Source organism: Egretta garzetta, unplaced genomic scaffold (assembly GCF_000687185.1).
Source record: "Egretta garzetta isolate BGI_Z169 unplaced genomic scaffold, ASM68718v1 scaffold333, whole genome shotgun sequence".
Classification (NCBI taxonomy): Eukaryota; Metazoa; Chordata; class Aves; order Pelecaniformes; family Ardeidae; genus Egretta; species Egretta garzetta.
In genome coordinates this window covers 1,933,405-1,949,482 of record NW_009259179.1, presented here as the reverse complement: position 1 = coordinate 1,949,482, position 16,078 = coordinate 1,933,405, and the positions used below count along the sequence as shown (strand labels likewise).

The 16,078-nt window shown below is 47.2% G+C and overlaps 1 protein-coding gene across 1 annotated transcript in view; it reads right to left on the bottom strand.

Annotated features, from left to right (window-relative positions):
* The window catches only part of TP63 (tumor protein p63), an 87,724-nt gene extending 73,555 nt beyond the window's left edge, over positions 1–14,169 (bottom strand). Inside the window, exons 1-2 of the mRNA XM_035891216.1 lie at positions 14,081–14,169; positions 13,209–13,341 (exon numbers count right to left, since the gene is read on the bottom strand). Of these exons, the coding sequence (XP_035747109.1) occupies positions 13,209–13,341; positions 14,081–14,154 (207 nt within the window). The 5' untranslated portion in view covers positions 14,155–14,169. The remainder of the gene's footprint in view (positions 1–13,208; positions 13,342–14,080) is intronic.
* Positions 14,170–16,078: the final 1,909 nt, after the last annotated feature.

Genomic DNA, 16,078 nt, shown 5'->3' with positions numbered 1-16,078 from the left:
CAGCACAGGGCAGCAACAGGAGCCACCACTGACTTCCCACCAAGGACACTGCAAGCTCTCACCAGCCTCTCTCCAGGCTGTAGACAGGCAGAGTATTCACAAAATTGCTGCTAATAAAATGGTGCAATACACATCTTCATGCAGGAACTGACACCAGAGCCAACACAGAGCAGAGGATTGCAAGTGCCCTCCCTACCCTGCAACAGCTCCTTGCCACGAGAAGCAGGGTAGGAGTCTCATTTAGCTCCAACCCTGCGAGCACACCTGGGCACAAGAGCGAAATGTTGCAAGCATTTCCAGTGCACCTTCCTGATTCCTCCTTGCCGAGCACAACGTGAGGAGGTGCTTCCAGGAATGGGCTGCAGGGAGGAGCACGGAGCACTCCCCAGCCAAGGGATAGCCTTACCTACCACAACAGCAACATCCCAGCTCAGGCTGGGGCCACACGCACCTCCAGCACTCCTGAACTACCAGCAAGAGTCTGCTGAGCACACAACAGGGTTTCTGCATCACAGGAACAACTCAATAGCCCACTACTGCAGCCCCTTCCCCTCCTCTCCATCTTCCCTGGCACCACCTAGCACCAAGGGCTATGCCTGGTGCGCTTACCTGATCTCACCAGAGATGGGTATAAGCCAAAAAGCCACACAGCGCTAATCTGGAGATACAGGCAATGTTTGCAGGGAGCAGCCACAGCACCGCTAGCCAAACGGATCACTTCGCAGCACCACTACAAAGCTTGCACAGAGCTGGACATCACCTGTGGATTCTCTGCTAATAAGGAAGAAAGGTTATGCTGTGGTCAGAGGACCATTTTGAACCCCGAATGCTGTCAGGCTTTCCATACTGGCCCATGAGTTCAAAAGCTATGGGAAGGGAAGAAAAGAGGAGGAGAAGGTACATAAACAGATCTCCCAACCTCAGCAAGTCATTGCAAAAGCCTCGTGTATTAGTTGTGCTATGAAACTCTGAAGATCCTCCTTTTCCAAGTCATTAATGCAGCTCTGTTGTGCTGGGTATCTGCTATCTTCTGTCCCACAGGTGGCTGGAGGTGGTTGTGGGTGAAGCAACACCCAGATGCACTACACAGAGATATGTGGAAGTTTATCCAAAGATATCTGCATGTCAAACATGAGGAGAAGTGTATATAGCATGAATAAATCAACATGTCAGCACAAATCCCTGCCCTCTGTACAAACAGCCCCAACCTGGCTCAGTGTTTCAGATGCATTAACCTGTGCGGTCACCTTGAAGTGGATGCTGGACAAGTGGCTTTTTGCAAATCAGTCATCCACAAGGGACAAAGGAGGCCACCACCACCCTGACAGGGGTGGCAGGAGGTAACAGAGCATCAGACACCACACCCACCAACACTGATGCAGCCCAGGCACAGGTGTACCCCTCTCATCACCCCAGGGCTCCAAACTTTCTTTTGCTGGCTTCAGACCTAAATGCACCTCCTTCATAAGATGCTACCCCCTGTCCCACGGGCTGGTGTTGTGCCTTGAATATTCATACAGGCACTGATGGCGCAAGGGTAGAGTAAAGGCTTGGTCACTTGCCTTTCTACCTTACCACGAGGAGAAAAAAAAAAAACAAAACCAAAAAAACAACAAAAAACCACACCACCTCCTGGACTCTCATTTGATTCTCTCCTTTTGCAGATGCAAAAGTCTCACGTAGATGAGTCTCCAACAACCTAACAGCAGTGAGGCAGCATCTCTTAGAGGCTCTCAGAGGGAAACTTGAGCCCCCAAAATAGCATATGCTTAAACGGCTGAGTCACAAAACCAAAGGGACAGCCCACACCTCCTCAAACTGCACACTCACTTCTCAGCAATGGGACAGTGATAGTTATCATTTAACTGAGCCTTCTGGACAGGTCTCCAAGGGAAACACCAACATCAATACTGTTGCAACGGTGATGGTCGAAAGTCATGGCAAGACAGTCTTGATAGATAGAGATTATACCTTATGATACCAATTAACATAATCAGAAAAAGCAGATTCAGGCAAAGGTCTTCCTTTCACATGTTAAAAAGAATTACTTCATATTGAGGCCAGATAAACAAGGTTTGACTATTCTTCTGGTCCAGCAAGCTCTCCCCCACCCCAAACAGGAGAAGAACAAACTAGAAAATGAAGAAATCAACCCAAAGCATCAGGAGTTGTGCAAAGCCTGGCACTTCATGCTTTGGAAGCTCAATTGGATTGAACTTAAAAAAAGCAAAGCAGCTCAGCCTCAGGAAAGGAAATCTCTTTAAAGCAAGTTACCCCCAATACTTTAGGAAACTAAAAATAACAATTGCTAGCTAGATTTGAAAGTTTCAGCTGCAACCCTCCCAGATCTGACTCGGATAGTCTAGAGAGCTTCTGGCAAAGCTTTGTGGCTCCTGCTGGTATGTTGAAAACCAAAATAATACACAAACAAGACCCCTAAATTTCCAAAATGAGGCATCAGCCAAAGTCAAACTGCTGATTCAGGTCTTTGTTTGACTGCATTTTCCCCATGCTGTCACATGGTTCGTCCCAGCCTGGGACTCTCGCAAGTGCTCCATAACCCTTCCTGCACACAAGGTAAGTGTGCTAAATCACGATGATTAAAAAGGTCACTGCCACAACTGTAGTGTTAATTGGAGATTGTGTAATTTCTTGTAGAAGGGGGGTGTGTGCACGCACCTGCCTGCATGTTAAGTGGTTCATGCAGAATTTCCTGCAGATCAAAGGAAAAAAACCCAACTGCTCAGACCTCTCCATTCTTATAAAAATAGCATCTAGATCAACCGCATCACTACGGACTGTGACATTCACTCAGCTCAGAAGTGTTTACAAATTAGGACTGAGATAACAGAAGGAGGAGGGAAGAAAATAGAACATGGGGTTGGGGGTGTGTGGTATTTGCTATATCTGAATAACTGCTGAATGCTCAAAAAATGAACCTCTGCCAATTGCCTTTGGGAGGCTTTCCAGTGAAGACTTCACAGGGACAGAAGTGATAGACTGCAATAGCAGGAAGCCAGGTTAAAGAGCAAAAAGAAAATACTTTCAAAAAACCATATAAAAGCCACCCTCCGTTCCTCAAACCTCATGCAGAGTTGGACTTTGTTGCTCAAACCTCAAGGAAGAGGGGAAAAAGCAGCCAGCACATACTGAAACAGGGGCTTTCCCCTTTAAAAAAAAAAAATCTATGGTAAGGCAAAAGAGAAAAAAAAAATTGATGCTGCCAAAAGGCAGCACCCTTCCCGCCGCTGACTGGATGCAGCCTCCTGGGCATCCCAGCAGGCTGCTCTGGAGCATTGCATGGGAGGTGTGGCTTCTTCATATGCAGGAGAAGGACAGGCACCCCTGGCTTTTGGAGGGTTAACTGCTGTGCTGTACCCACCAACAAAATTTTGATGCCCTCCTGGCTTCCCCACCAGTGATCCAGGGAAGGGTCTGATGCTCAAGAACTTCCTTTGGAAAGCACTCAGGTGTATGAACCTTCAAGCTGGAAACATGCCCTGGCTGCAAGTGCTTAGTACTGAGGATCAATCCTTTCTTCCAAGGACTTCAAACTGCATTTTTCCCTACTTAAAAAGCGTGGGGCTGAAAGAGGGACATGGTGCTGGTCAGCTGCTTCTTCCACCAAGGAGCATGCCCTCCCCAAGGCAATGGGCTGTCACAACAGCCCTGCCCTCCGACCCTGGGTAAACAGCTGCGCACGCTGCTTATTTGAGCTCCTATAGCCTCCTTATCTCCCCCAGAACACCCTTAGGGCTAATTAGAGAGTTAATAGCATCATGTCAGGAGATAACGATATGTGGGGGGAGCAGGGAGAGGGAAGGTGGAAAGGAGTTGTGAAACAAAACCAGTTCCCTTCACAACCGCTGTGCAATATTGGTTTAGGAAGGGCACACGCAGCCCCCGGGGACTCTGCCCTCTGGCTGCCGAGCTCCATTTAATAAGAGAACAAGACACTCCTCTGGAGAGATTCAGTTCTCCAGCCAAGATGATGCAAGGTCCCCACACCTTCCCTACCATCTGCACAACCAAAACCCCTCCAGCCCCATCACAGGAGGTCATTCCCACCAGAGTACCAGCTTCCAACAGTTGGGGTACAACACAGGATGGACACAGAGCATACAGATGATTAATCATCAAAAAGTGTTGTCTGTTTATTCCTGGCTCTCCTTTTATCTATTTTTTTTCCACCTTTTTTGTACCCTAGTAACTCTCTTTCTTTAAAGAGCAGTTGCTTTCACTAAAAATGCTTAGAGATAAAAGGAAACGACCATCTGGACACAGAGATCTTTGCAAGGCAGCTGATCAGCCTGCAAAACCACCAGCCAGCAGACACTTGAGCCGACACTTTTGCACTGATTAGTGCAAAACCACGGGTCAGCAGGCAGTGGAGCACAGAGACATGACCAGGGGACTTTTGTGGTTCAAGCCTCAGCCACCGGCAGGTCTCTTGCTGGAGTAAGAACCCTCAGCATTTAAACTGCATTTTTGCCTGATGAAGACCTTTGGATGCTCAACGCTGCATGCTTGACCTTCCCCCAACACATTTGTAAAGTATATTGCAAAAGAGAAAATTACACAAGAAAATTCGTGAGGATTGCTCCTGAGCAGCATGAACAGCCTCATCCCTCCAGCTGGAGGTGGGACAGGGGATGGCACAAAACTGCATCCCAGCAGGACACAGAGCTCTGTCCAGGGAAAGGGAAAAGGAGGAGATAGCAACAGATTAGCAAGTCTTTGTTTTTAATTACAAGAGAAGAGCAACTGTTGACAGACCAGGTTTGTTCTTGCACAAGCAGCTGAGGGGAAAGTGTTGTTCTTCCCTTATCTTGTATAAACTACAGATTGCTCTCGGGAAACACATAACTGTTCATAAACGCACAGTCACAGCAGCTCTTTCCAGCCAGCCTCTGCTATTCTGCCAACTCCCTCCCACCCAAGCCCTGGTACAATAATCCAATATAAAAAATTATCAGTTTGCAATAACTCAAAAACAGTCTCCCAAACCTCTGGTTAAACTCCAACCCTGCAACCGATGGCCACTCACTCTGCTCATGCAAGCACATCGCTTTTCTCCTATATCACCTTGGTGTGTTGGGCCACAACATACACCCTGAAGCAGATGGGGAGCCTGTTTTTTCCTTGTTTCCTATGCAGAAACATTGAATTTCTCAGTGCTGGTCTTTGTCCAGGTGCCCTCTGCCTGCTCTCATGTGCCACATCTACCATCCGTACGGCCATAGCCATATCGTTCAGTTATTTAGCCAGAGACCTTCCCCGAGAGGATTGACCACTTCAGTTTCTAACTTGTCTAATTGTAATTCAGTCTGGACATCAGCATGAGGTCCACCACACCCATCCCTGTCCTTAAAGAGAAAGAAGAGGGTACCTTTTCCTTGTGTTTAAGCAGGCTGGAGATAAAAATCCACATTTTTAGAGCCAAAATAGTTACACTAGTTACTGAAAACGCCTTTCATCATTCATTCATCTCTGCAAATTCAGATGCTGACTAGCAAAGGGTTTGTTCAGCAGCAAGTGAACTAACCCAGGCCACAAACCACTCCTTAATCTTTGCTTTGCAGAGATTGATTTAATTTTCTGTGACTGCCTGACAATTCACTCCCTCATTAACTTAAATGCTATCAAATCACCGACAGTGGGGTCGAAAGAAGATGGTAGAGACATTCAAAGGAAAACATTACCTACTCCAAAACTGTCCTTGTAAAATATTGGAGGAAAAAAATAATAGTTATTAAAAGGACTGTGGGCAGGATCTGCAGAACCACAAAGCAACGTATGTAGTGAGATTTTGGATGCATAACACTTTCTTCAAAGCAAGTATGAGAATTAATGCAATAGAAGACTTTAAAAACAAAAGCTACACCCCACAGCTCGCTGTGGCTTTGGCTGCGTTAGACAAGGAAGGGGAGCGGGAGCTCCCAGGGCTGTGCTCCAGGTTTGTCTTAGCCTGAAAGGAGCATCCCATGAGCCTGGCCACCCCTCCCAGGCACGGCCAGCACTGCAGCTTGCAACAGGGCTGCGAGGAGCTCTTTACCCACCCGGAAAGCGGGATACCACAAAGCTCAGCAAGGTTTTCATTCAGCTGGATATGGACACTTCAGTTCATCACCCTACTTCCAGCTAACAAGAAAGAAGGGCCTCATTTCCCTCCCGCCACCAGTTTGGTTTAAAAATAAAAAAAATAAAGAAGTCCAGAGGAATGTAAACTTTGGGGATGACGACTCCAATTCTGTTGGTGTTCAAACTGTGCTTCGTGGTTTGCTGAAATGCCAGCTGCCCCAGGGATTTACTGCTTATGGGCTCTAAACCAATCAAAGAGTTCCCAGCAAATAATATGTGAAGTATGCTTATAGTTTAAGAAAGAAAGAAAAAAAAAGAGGAAATAAAATAAGGGTATCTTATCAACTAGAGACACACAGTGAAGTTCCCAGGAAGACAGCATAACCCTTAAACTTGTACCAGAGGCAAAAGTGCCTGCGGTCTGCTGCTTCAAGATCAAGATGCCTTTTAATTAAGTGTTTGTGCAGACCTTTCAAAGATATAAAATAAGCACTAAACGCATTATTGCTCCATACTTAAGCAAGGAGCACGTGCAGCACCATGGAAACCTTTGGAGGCAGGCCTAGCTGCTCGGGGAAGACGTTTTCTGAAGCGACTGCTTCTTTTGTTTGGAGGTATTTTCATGTAGGCAGATGACAGGACTCACAATTGCAACACTCTTCCACCTCAGATGCTCCTAGCAATACGAGACAGGGATTTAAAGCCAGCCCTCCAGAAGAACCAGGCCGGGACAACTGCAGAACACCCGCAGACCCAGGGTGTTTTTTCCAGTAGGTTTGCGCTTTTCAGCTTAAAATTCGTTTATTCCCTCCCAAGATGAATGTAAAGCAAGATGCTAAAAGGGCAGAAATATTTAAAGGAATTTTAAACATTCTTCCAAAATGATCTGTAGCACAGCAGACAGATCACCCACTGGTTTTCTTCAATACCATTAAGAATTCAGGGAAGTGGCATTAAAAATAAAACACTTGCTGTAATGACACTCATCAACTGGCTGCATTCCTACAAGAAGAAACACAGCCAGCCCTGGCCTGCAAGCAAAAGAGCACAGGAAAGGGAGCTAGTGAAAAATTATTTTAAAGAGACACATAAATACATCTTTAGAGCCTTACTACACATAAGATGAGAGAAGTCTTCAGGCTTTGGCCAAACTGAATGTACAAATGCATTCTCTACATGCATCCTTTATCTGAAATAATTGACCGTTTCTGGGTTTGGATCTGCAGCCCTAAATGTGGTGATCAGATCATTTGGAGGGACCTACACCACAGAAGATTAAACATTCAGTAGGATTACAAAGCCAAGTCTAAATTAGCAGAGCTTATGAGTTCAACTGCAAACAAGAGAGGTGCTGGAGGGAAACTTCCAACAGAATAATGCATTTGCTCATTATGGAAATGCCTTTGCATAATCTCAACTTTCTTTGCACAGCTATGGAACAAGCAAATACCCACAAAGAGGAGAAACTTGGCAAGCTTCAGACTCTCTCAAGCACAAACCAGACAGTAATAAAAGCTTTGATCACAACCCTGCGCTGTACAAAGTCCTTCCTTCCTTTCTATGGTCAATCCGGGAACACTTCGGCATGGAAACAGATAGCCACACAACCCACTTTGCTGCATCTATGTATCAAATTGGCTTTATCCTCCAGGTGCAAAAACATTTCCCAACAAAATGCAGGGCTGTGGCACCTGCCAGAACCCTGGGAAGCACATGCCACAGGTTAGGCAGCCCCTGCACCAAGACATTCCTCCTGCACCACTTGGCCACATTGCGCACGCCACACCAGCTCCCAGCCCTGCTGCCGGTACACAGGGATGTCTTCCCCGTCCTGCAGTCCCACCACTCCTTAAACAGCTTTCACCTGCTTCCTCAGCCATTACCTTGCAACAAGTAGAATTCTCTTCTCCTGACCCAGCAAAACACTTTTCAGCAAGCAATTAAAAGTTAACAGAGAACAGAGCCTGCACTTTAATATTAAAGCATTGGATAGGACGCAACAGATGTCCTTCTGGACAGTGGGTTGGGTTTTTTTTAATGTCTGTCTGTCATATTCTTGCTCACTTCATCCTGACCACAGCCCCCAGCTTGCAAAGGTGATAGGCTCCTAGGGTCCCAGAAATTCAGTGCGTGGCCACCAAATATGAATTACTGACTTGATTTACATAGTGCTAAGCCTGAAAGTATGCAGAAGAGATCTACCAGCTACCCTGGCCACCTTGGGCCAGGGTAGCTCTGCAGGGGCCTCAGCCCCACTCCTCTCCAGCTTGCTGGGCATGGGAAGGTACACTGCACAAGGTGGCTGGGGTGGCTCCTCCATGAGTCTCCAGCAGGTTAAACCTGGGAAAGGTCCCTTGTTCCAATTGGGAAGCATCAAATACCAAGTCTGAGATGTGTCATTGGTTCGAGGGCTGAGGCTGAGAGCCTCAACACGCCCATGTCCTGCATGGGCTGCAGCCAGTCTCTCCTACAGCCTAGGGTTTCCTCCACCTCTGCGTATAAAGGAGAACAGTAAAGTTAGAGCTGAAGCAGTCACTTAAAACTATGAAACACACGTTGCACCTGCAACATTTCTGTAGCCACCAGGCTTGGGACACCCACAGCCCATGAAGCCAAGGACCCAAACCCAAAAGGGCACAACCCTGTCTGAAGCACCCACACCACCATTCCCAGAGCAGAAACCCACCCCACGGGGAGCTCAGCAGCACCTAACTGAGCCACACACAGCAAATCCCCATGATGATTTGCAGAAGGTGAGGAAGGACAAATAAAAAAAAAAAATTAAAAAAATAAGAAAGGCAAGGAATTCTCTCTCTCTTTTGTGTGGAGGGACTGATCCAGGTTAAGAAAACTCTGACCACAGCGACTATCTGGGGAAAGGCATTCCACTGAACTGGTTAGACAAGGGGCTGCTGGAGGACGGCTTGCTCAGGGGCATGAAAGGAAGGTATGTACAGGGGGAGGGGGGCGAGTTGCTCCATCACTCGGGACAGCACTCCTGCTCCCGCCGGCAAGGTCCCCGGAGCCCTGGACACACTGCTAGGATAGTGACAGGAGACCAGGAGACTTTCAGACTCTGCAAGGCCCTCAAATAACACTTTTATCAGGATGCTGCCTGCTGAAGTCCTTAGTCCAAAGCAGCTTCGTTGGCGTCCAGACTAGTATCTCTTGGCATCGGTAAGCAGTTTAAAGGACTTCTGACGGATGGTGAAAGCAGTTTTGCACCTGGTATGGCAGGCTGACAGCACGCCTCAAGGGCTCCAGGGCAATGCAAGGGTTATTGCACTGCCACATGCTTGTTCCTAGAGAGAGGTCCCCAAATCCCTCCTCCTCATAGCTCCAGGGCATTTAATCAGTCAGAAAAAAAAAAATTAAAAAAAATATGAATCAATCATATAACATCACCTGGTTTCTAGCACCACAGGAGACAGCCTTTGAGACCAGCGTTCCTCTTGAGTGCAGGGAGCTGGCCACCACCCCACCAAAGACCCCACGGTTGCCGGCTACGTCCCTGGTCAGGGAAGAGTCTGGGGACCACTTTCTTTGGTGAAGCTTAACAAATGGCAGGTGACCCACAAGGAGACGCGTTCGGCTTACCTTCCCGGCCATCCACAGCTCCTTTCCACACCAGAGCCATGGCAGAGACTAAATGTTCTCCGCACCCACAGGGACCACTAGCCCTTCACTCCGACTGCACAAAAAGGCAGATCTCTGCTGGGGTTTCCCAGCCCGTCTGTGGTTAACGCCATGGGAAAGGAAGGGGCACAGCCAGCAACCTCGCAGAGGGGCCACCCCAGGACATTGTGAAAGAGCCGGTCACAAGGCACACAACCAGGGAAGGCTGCTGACTGTCTAGTGTTACACCAGACCCGCAAACCCTCTTCCTGTCCCCTCCAGCTCTTTTCATGCCAAGGTAGTGCCGATCACCAGTTTCTCTTGCCCCTTTCTTACATGGGACACAGGAAGAATATTTCTTCCTTAAAAGCAAGAGCGTGAGAATTGCAAGGTCTTGGCTCAGCAAGAGACAGAGCCCTAGCTCAGACAAGAGGGGATTTCTTTGGCACTCAACCTTCTCCTCCAGCTCTCTCCCCAGATAGTTGTAGTTGTATTTTCAAGGCAATGAACACAACTGATGGGTGTTCAGCAAGGCAGGACTTGTGCTCATTTTCCATCCCAGTGGTGGGACAGTTTCTTCAGGCACTGCCCTGAACACTGCAGCTCCTTCCCCACCACCAGCTCTGTTGTGAACAAGCAACTGCACCCCCAAAAAATTAAATAATAATAATAATAATAAAATCATAGCTCTCCCCAACACAACTCTTGGGATCAAGGATGGACATCTTATAAGGCTGAAAAGTGAAACTGCAAGAAGGTGCAGAGTGTATTTTAGAGGCTGATTAGGATTGCCTTAAAGCCCACAGAAGGACAAGTGCTTTAAATAAACCAGTCTTAATTGCTTTGCACTTATCTAAATCTCACACGGTGGTAGATTTGGGAGAAAAGCTGGCCTTGCTCTTTTTGTAAGACAAATCTAATAATAAAAAGCACTCCCCCTTGATCTCGCTGTGCATCTCCCAGGGCCCCTCTGTTACTGCTGCATTCCTTTGTGTTTGTCTGCCCTCTTCAACCCTGCGCCGCAGTCAGCTGTGTGCGGCACCTCGTGTCTAGAAGCGACGGGGCTGAGGTTACCGGAGAGACAGGTGCAAGGGGAGCTCCTGCCCCGAAGCTATCCAAAGGAAAAGGGAGGCTGGAGGGGAAGAGGGTTGTAAGGTATTTCAGATTAAAGCCGACAAACAGCAAACACCTTGCCCCAGGCTACACATTCTCTGCCAAGGCAAGCTGCAGAGCCTGCGAGCCCCAGAAACAGCAAAGCAAACACGGACTTCTCTGCAAGGGGAGTTGTCACCTGTCAGGGATGTTTGCAAATTTATAGGGAGGTGGTGGTGGTGGTAAGGGGAGTAAAAAGAGCTTTCCTCCTTTTAAAAGACGGGCTGTTTGCACAGGTTTGTGATGCATATTTTGCTTTGTAAAGGCTTTTTGTGCAGCACTCAACTAAGCGAAGGTGCTGTCTTCCACTGAAGACAAACTGGAGCATTTATTAATGTACATACATTAATGTACCCTGAGCCGCTGCCTTACAGTAAGGGTGAGGATGGGATGGAATTTCCCTGCTCCCCCTTGGGCTTGCCATATCTGTGAAAAACACTTCTTAAAGAAGTCACCATGCAGCTCAGCCTTTTCAGAAATGCCTCCTGCAAGGCTGGGATCAAACCTATCATAAGCAAGAAGTAACTGCACAGCAAAAGCTGCCTGCCCTCCTCCCCTAGTCCCACTGCTCGCAAGGGGACAAGAGGAAGGGATTTTCCACTGATGTTTAACCACACCAGAGATGGGAGAGGGAGACTCTGAACAAGGTCCTCAAGCGAGCCCGTCAGCTACCCCAGTGCTGTGCAGACAGCTCAGAGGCACTGGAGATGGGGAGGTTTTGCTAGCAGTCAGCACAGCAAGTCCAGGTTTGTGCATGGAAGGAGCAAAGTTTCTGCTGGTGGCCTTTAAACTATTGGGGATTGGGTTTTTTTTAAGAGGACATAGTTAAAACAAAGCATTACCACCTATTTTGAAAAGTAGGAGCCCCTCCAGACATGGAGAATATTTTGAACTAGCTATTGAAGAGACAACGTTCTACTGAAGCTGTGCTACAGTGTTGGAAAAGCTGAAAAGTGGCCTTTCAGATCCAGATGCTGATTGAAGGCTTGTACAGCACCCCCCTGAACCCAGCCTGAACACAGAATCAAAAGATAACCAGCCCTGACATCAGTCACCTCTCCTTATACACTCAGAATAGCTTCACCACATTAGCTGAGCAGATACCCAACCTCAGAGTGGCCTTTTTACACTTCGCAGTCTTGCAAGGAGAGAGGAGAGCACTGCAGTCTCCCCAGCAGTCAGACCAGAGAAGCACCAACAGCTCAAACCTTCTGGCTCCAGGGACTGCAATCAGCACAACCTGGGAGTTCTTTCCTTGCAGATGGGATCCTCTGATTTACAAACACTGCCAGGATGCAGATTGCCAACACACCTTGGTTGAGCACGTTAAAAAATGGTAGTTGATTGGCCAGGGAATTAACTGACAGTTTCTCAGGATGGAAACACAGAAGAACAAGAAAATTTACAGACATCAACAGAAATTTCAAACCACACGTGATTTTTTTTTTACCCCAAAGTATACAAAACCCAGGAAGAACAGAAACAGAACATGAACAGCTCAAACTCCTGAAATACTTTCTGCTCCAGCCTGCAAGAATAGCACCTGGCTTCTTCATCAGAGCTATTGCTAAGGAAGAGCCAGTCAGTTTGTGCCAAAGGCAATGAACCACCAACCACCAGTGCCTCAACCTGCATTCCAGTCTTGAGCCATGCTGGTGAGACACCCATGACCAAGACTTGTTACAAACACTCTCTGGCTTTGCCTACCTAGAGGTACACACACAAAAAAAAATTTAAAAAAAAAAAAAATCAACCATGGTCTGAAACCAAGTTTTCATTCATACCTGACCCTTCAAGAAAAGAAAAATCAGTGAAGAACATCTTCAAGCCCCAGCCCTTGGTCATCCAAATAGCAGCTGTATCCAGAATATCAACTATTTTAATGCTAAGGCCACATAAACTAGTCCTAAGCAAGGAGAGAGCAGGGACAGTTGAGCAGCCAGGCAAGTGCAAGAGACTCCTCAGCTCTTCTGCCTCTTTAGCTGCCTCATCCCTCCCTCCTGCCACTGCTGCAGCAGGAGAGGCAGAAGAGCTGAGGAGCCAGCTTGTCCCCCCCTCACAGCCCCAGGGAGGCACAGAGGAATGATGCTTTCCACGGGTCACATGCTGTCAGGTTTAGCCACATGTACAGACACCACTGTTCATCACCGCCAGTCACCTGGCAGAGCCATGCTCCCAACCAGCTTCTGTGGGTGGGACACACCAGCCAAAGCAAGAAGGAACTTCCTTGGTCAGAGGCAGTGGCCACAGTTCCTCCACCAAGAGGGGGAAGATGGCCCCAGGGCAATGCAGAAATTATAGGTCCTGCAAAAACTCCTCATCTGTCCCCAAAGGTTAAGGAAGTTCTTCTTGCTACTCACCCACATTGGGTCATTCAGCTCTGTGTCCTGCACCCGGACGCAGTCCATGCTAATCTCTATTTTGTTTGTAGGACCATTTTCAGATGGGCCATCGATGAAGTTCAGATCGATCGGCTGAACCGAGCATATTGGCCTGAAAAGAAGAGAGTAACATGGTTAAAATTGGTCAAGTTTTGTTCCCCCCCACCCCATGTGCTAGAATATCAGCCAGGACTTAAGCACAACCATGAACAAGTCTCAGGACAAAATAATTACTAGTGAACAGCCTCATCACCTGCTGTGCTAACAGCAGCCCCTGGACAGGACAGGGCCTGGAGGGACATTTCACTTGCCTCATCAGAAAAATGAGGTAACAGCACAGAAATTAAATCACAAAGACAGAATTCATGGAGGATTTATAGCAGTAACTGTCCCAGCATCAGTCACGGCAAGTCAGGAATGGGAACAGAGTCAGTTTTATTTCCTTCAGTGGACCTGACAGAATGAACTCTGTGCCATCTCCACCTCCTCTCCCTTCCTGGCATCAGATAAGGAGGAAAAAACCCACCCTGAACAGAGTAATGACCCCATTTCCTTCAGGGAAAATGCCAACCATCCACCTTAACCAATCATGTGGTGGAAAGCAGTCAGCTCAGCAACCAGAGATCTTGAAGAGAGTCAGTGTCACGGGTCACCTCTGCATCTGTTCCCCATAGCCTGGATGAAGAACCTTGAGAGCTCAAGAGCTGTCAGAGACTCATGCCCACATCTTCTAATCAACAGGTACAGAAGACTCCAAAACCCCTAGCGTTAGTCCCCTGGACAACCTAATTACAGAGGCATCCTGTCCCAAAATGCCTTCTTTCCACAGGCTCCATGTAAGGTCTACTTACTGTTCCAGGAAGTCCCAGATATGCTGGAGCACCTCTGGGCTGAGGAATTCCCTGGGCTGCGAGCCGTGGGACATGGCCGATCGGTAGTAACTCTCCTTCCAGGAGAAGTGACTCGGAGTTTCTACAATCTAAAAAAAACAAAAAAAAAAAAAAAAAAAAAAAGAAAAAAAAAAGAAAACACACACACACAAAGATATGTTGAATGCATGAGCCCAACTCGATGAAAAGCCATAAATAGAAGCTATTGTGTGAAAAAGGAGACACGCTGAATGCCTGGAACATTCACAGCTGTACAACGCACATTCCACACTGCTGCAGATGCTGTATTTAGACAGGAGAGAATTTGGCCACCCTTCCCAATAAGTTAAATGACCCTCAGAGTCCACTGGGATGCTGGGTCATAAGAATCCCAGAGAGAGAGAAAAAAAAAAGCCACCTTCCTTTTTACCCCAAATAATAAACTTTCCATATAAAGCAGGTAGGCTTTGCAGTAGGTGAAGCCCCTGGGTGGTATGCAATTCCACTCTCCCTGTCTGGTTGTCACTAGATTGCATGCCCTTGGATGATTTAGGTGACTTCTACACCCAGCCACTGCAGCTGAGGTCTTGGACTAAATTAAGGTGGTTGGGTTTTTTTTTTAAAATTTGAATAATAATAATTAAAAAAAGAATCTTTTTGCTTTATTTTCTATGGAAATAAGTTCCATTGCATCAGATTATATCTGCTTATCTACTGCCTTCTCACCTCCAATAATTTCTGAGCCTAGCCAGAATCTGCTAATTACCTTGGCCATTTTTATCCCCTTAAGCTCCCACAAGCCTCACAGAAATAGGTGGGCCCAAGAGGAGCAGTGACGAAGCCGGAGCACTCACGCCTTCCACAGCTGCACATTCTCATCCCACTGGCCAATTTCTAAATTCAAACACAGCAGCTTTTGCACCCGTGTCAAAATACTCAACGGCTGCAGGGATGCAAGGAGCAGAGGGGGGGTGGGAGGAATTTCTCAAGTGTATCTGCAGTTAACAAAAACTCTTGGTTCAACTTAATCAGAATACAAAGCAGGTGACCACCTTTCCTGCTACAAGGATGGGGGTACCCTGCAAAGTTTTCATATAAAAAGAGTTGTTTTGTCACAACGCAAATGAATGGCTGCACTCCCTGCCAGGGGAACGGCTGTGGCAGGAGCCAAGGCTACAAACAGATTCCAAAAAGAATTGCACTAACATTTGGGTTGGCATATTTTGGTGCTGTTTAACACAATGGCCTAAACAAACTGCATGGAAGACCCTAATTTATTAAGCTGCCAACATTAAGACAGAGTGTTTCAGAGGGAGGATCACACTACCGTTCTTCTTTTCCTCTACTTCTTCCTGAAGCATCTGTTTCTGGCTGCTGTCAGAGAAGAACCTAGCGCTCTACTGAATTTGGCTGGCCTCTTAAGTTTTGAGGATGACTCTGGTCTGCAAAAAGCAGGGCTTTCCTCACCTCTGCCACCCACGGTCTTTGAAAAGAGCAGACAGTTTTCCTAAGTTAATGGAAATCAAAGCAGTTTCAGCCCCCAGATCCATAGCTGAGCATGCCTCAGAATAGGTGAAAGTATCACTTCAGTTGCTCATCCTTTTTGTGATTAACAAAAAAACCCCAACAGCCTTTAAAAGTTCATGTACAGCCAGACACAAAAATATAATTCAGAAGTGCTGTAGCTAATTGCTCTGTCTCACAGGTGTGAGCACATGCCCACACTACATGTGAATAATCAATCACAAATCCTCTGAGAACAGCAGTTATGCCACAAAGTACCAGAAATTACTCCTTTCAAGCTTTCAGTCTGGTAAGGCACTTTCAAGACTGCCGTATTGAAACCCAGAAGAAGAGATCTGGCCTAAAGCCCGCTATATAAGCTGGGAACTGATGCTACGACAAGATTTGGAGGAGAGCAATGGGGAGCGCATGCTCACCAGCCCACTCTGCCACTCAAACCACAGGCGCCAGGCAGTG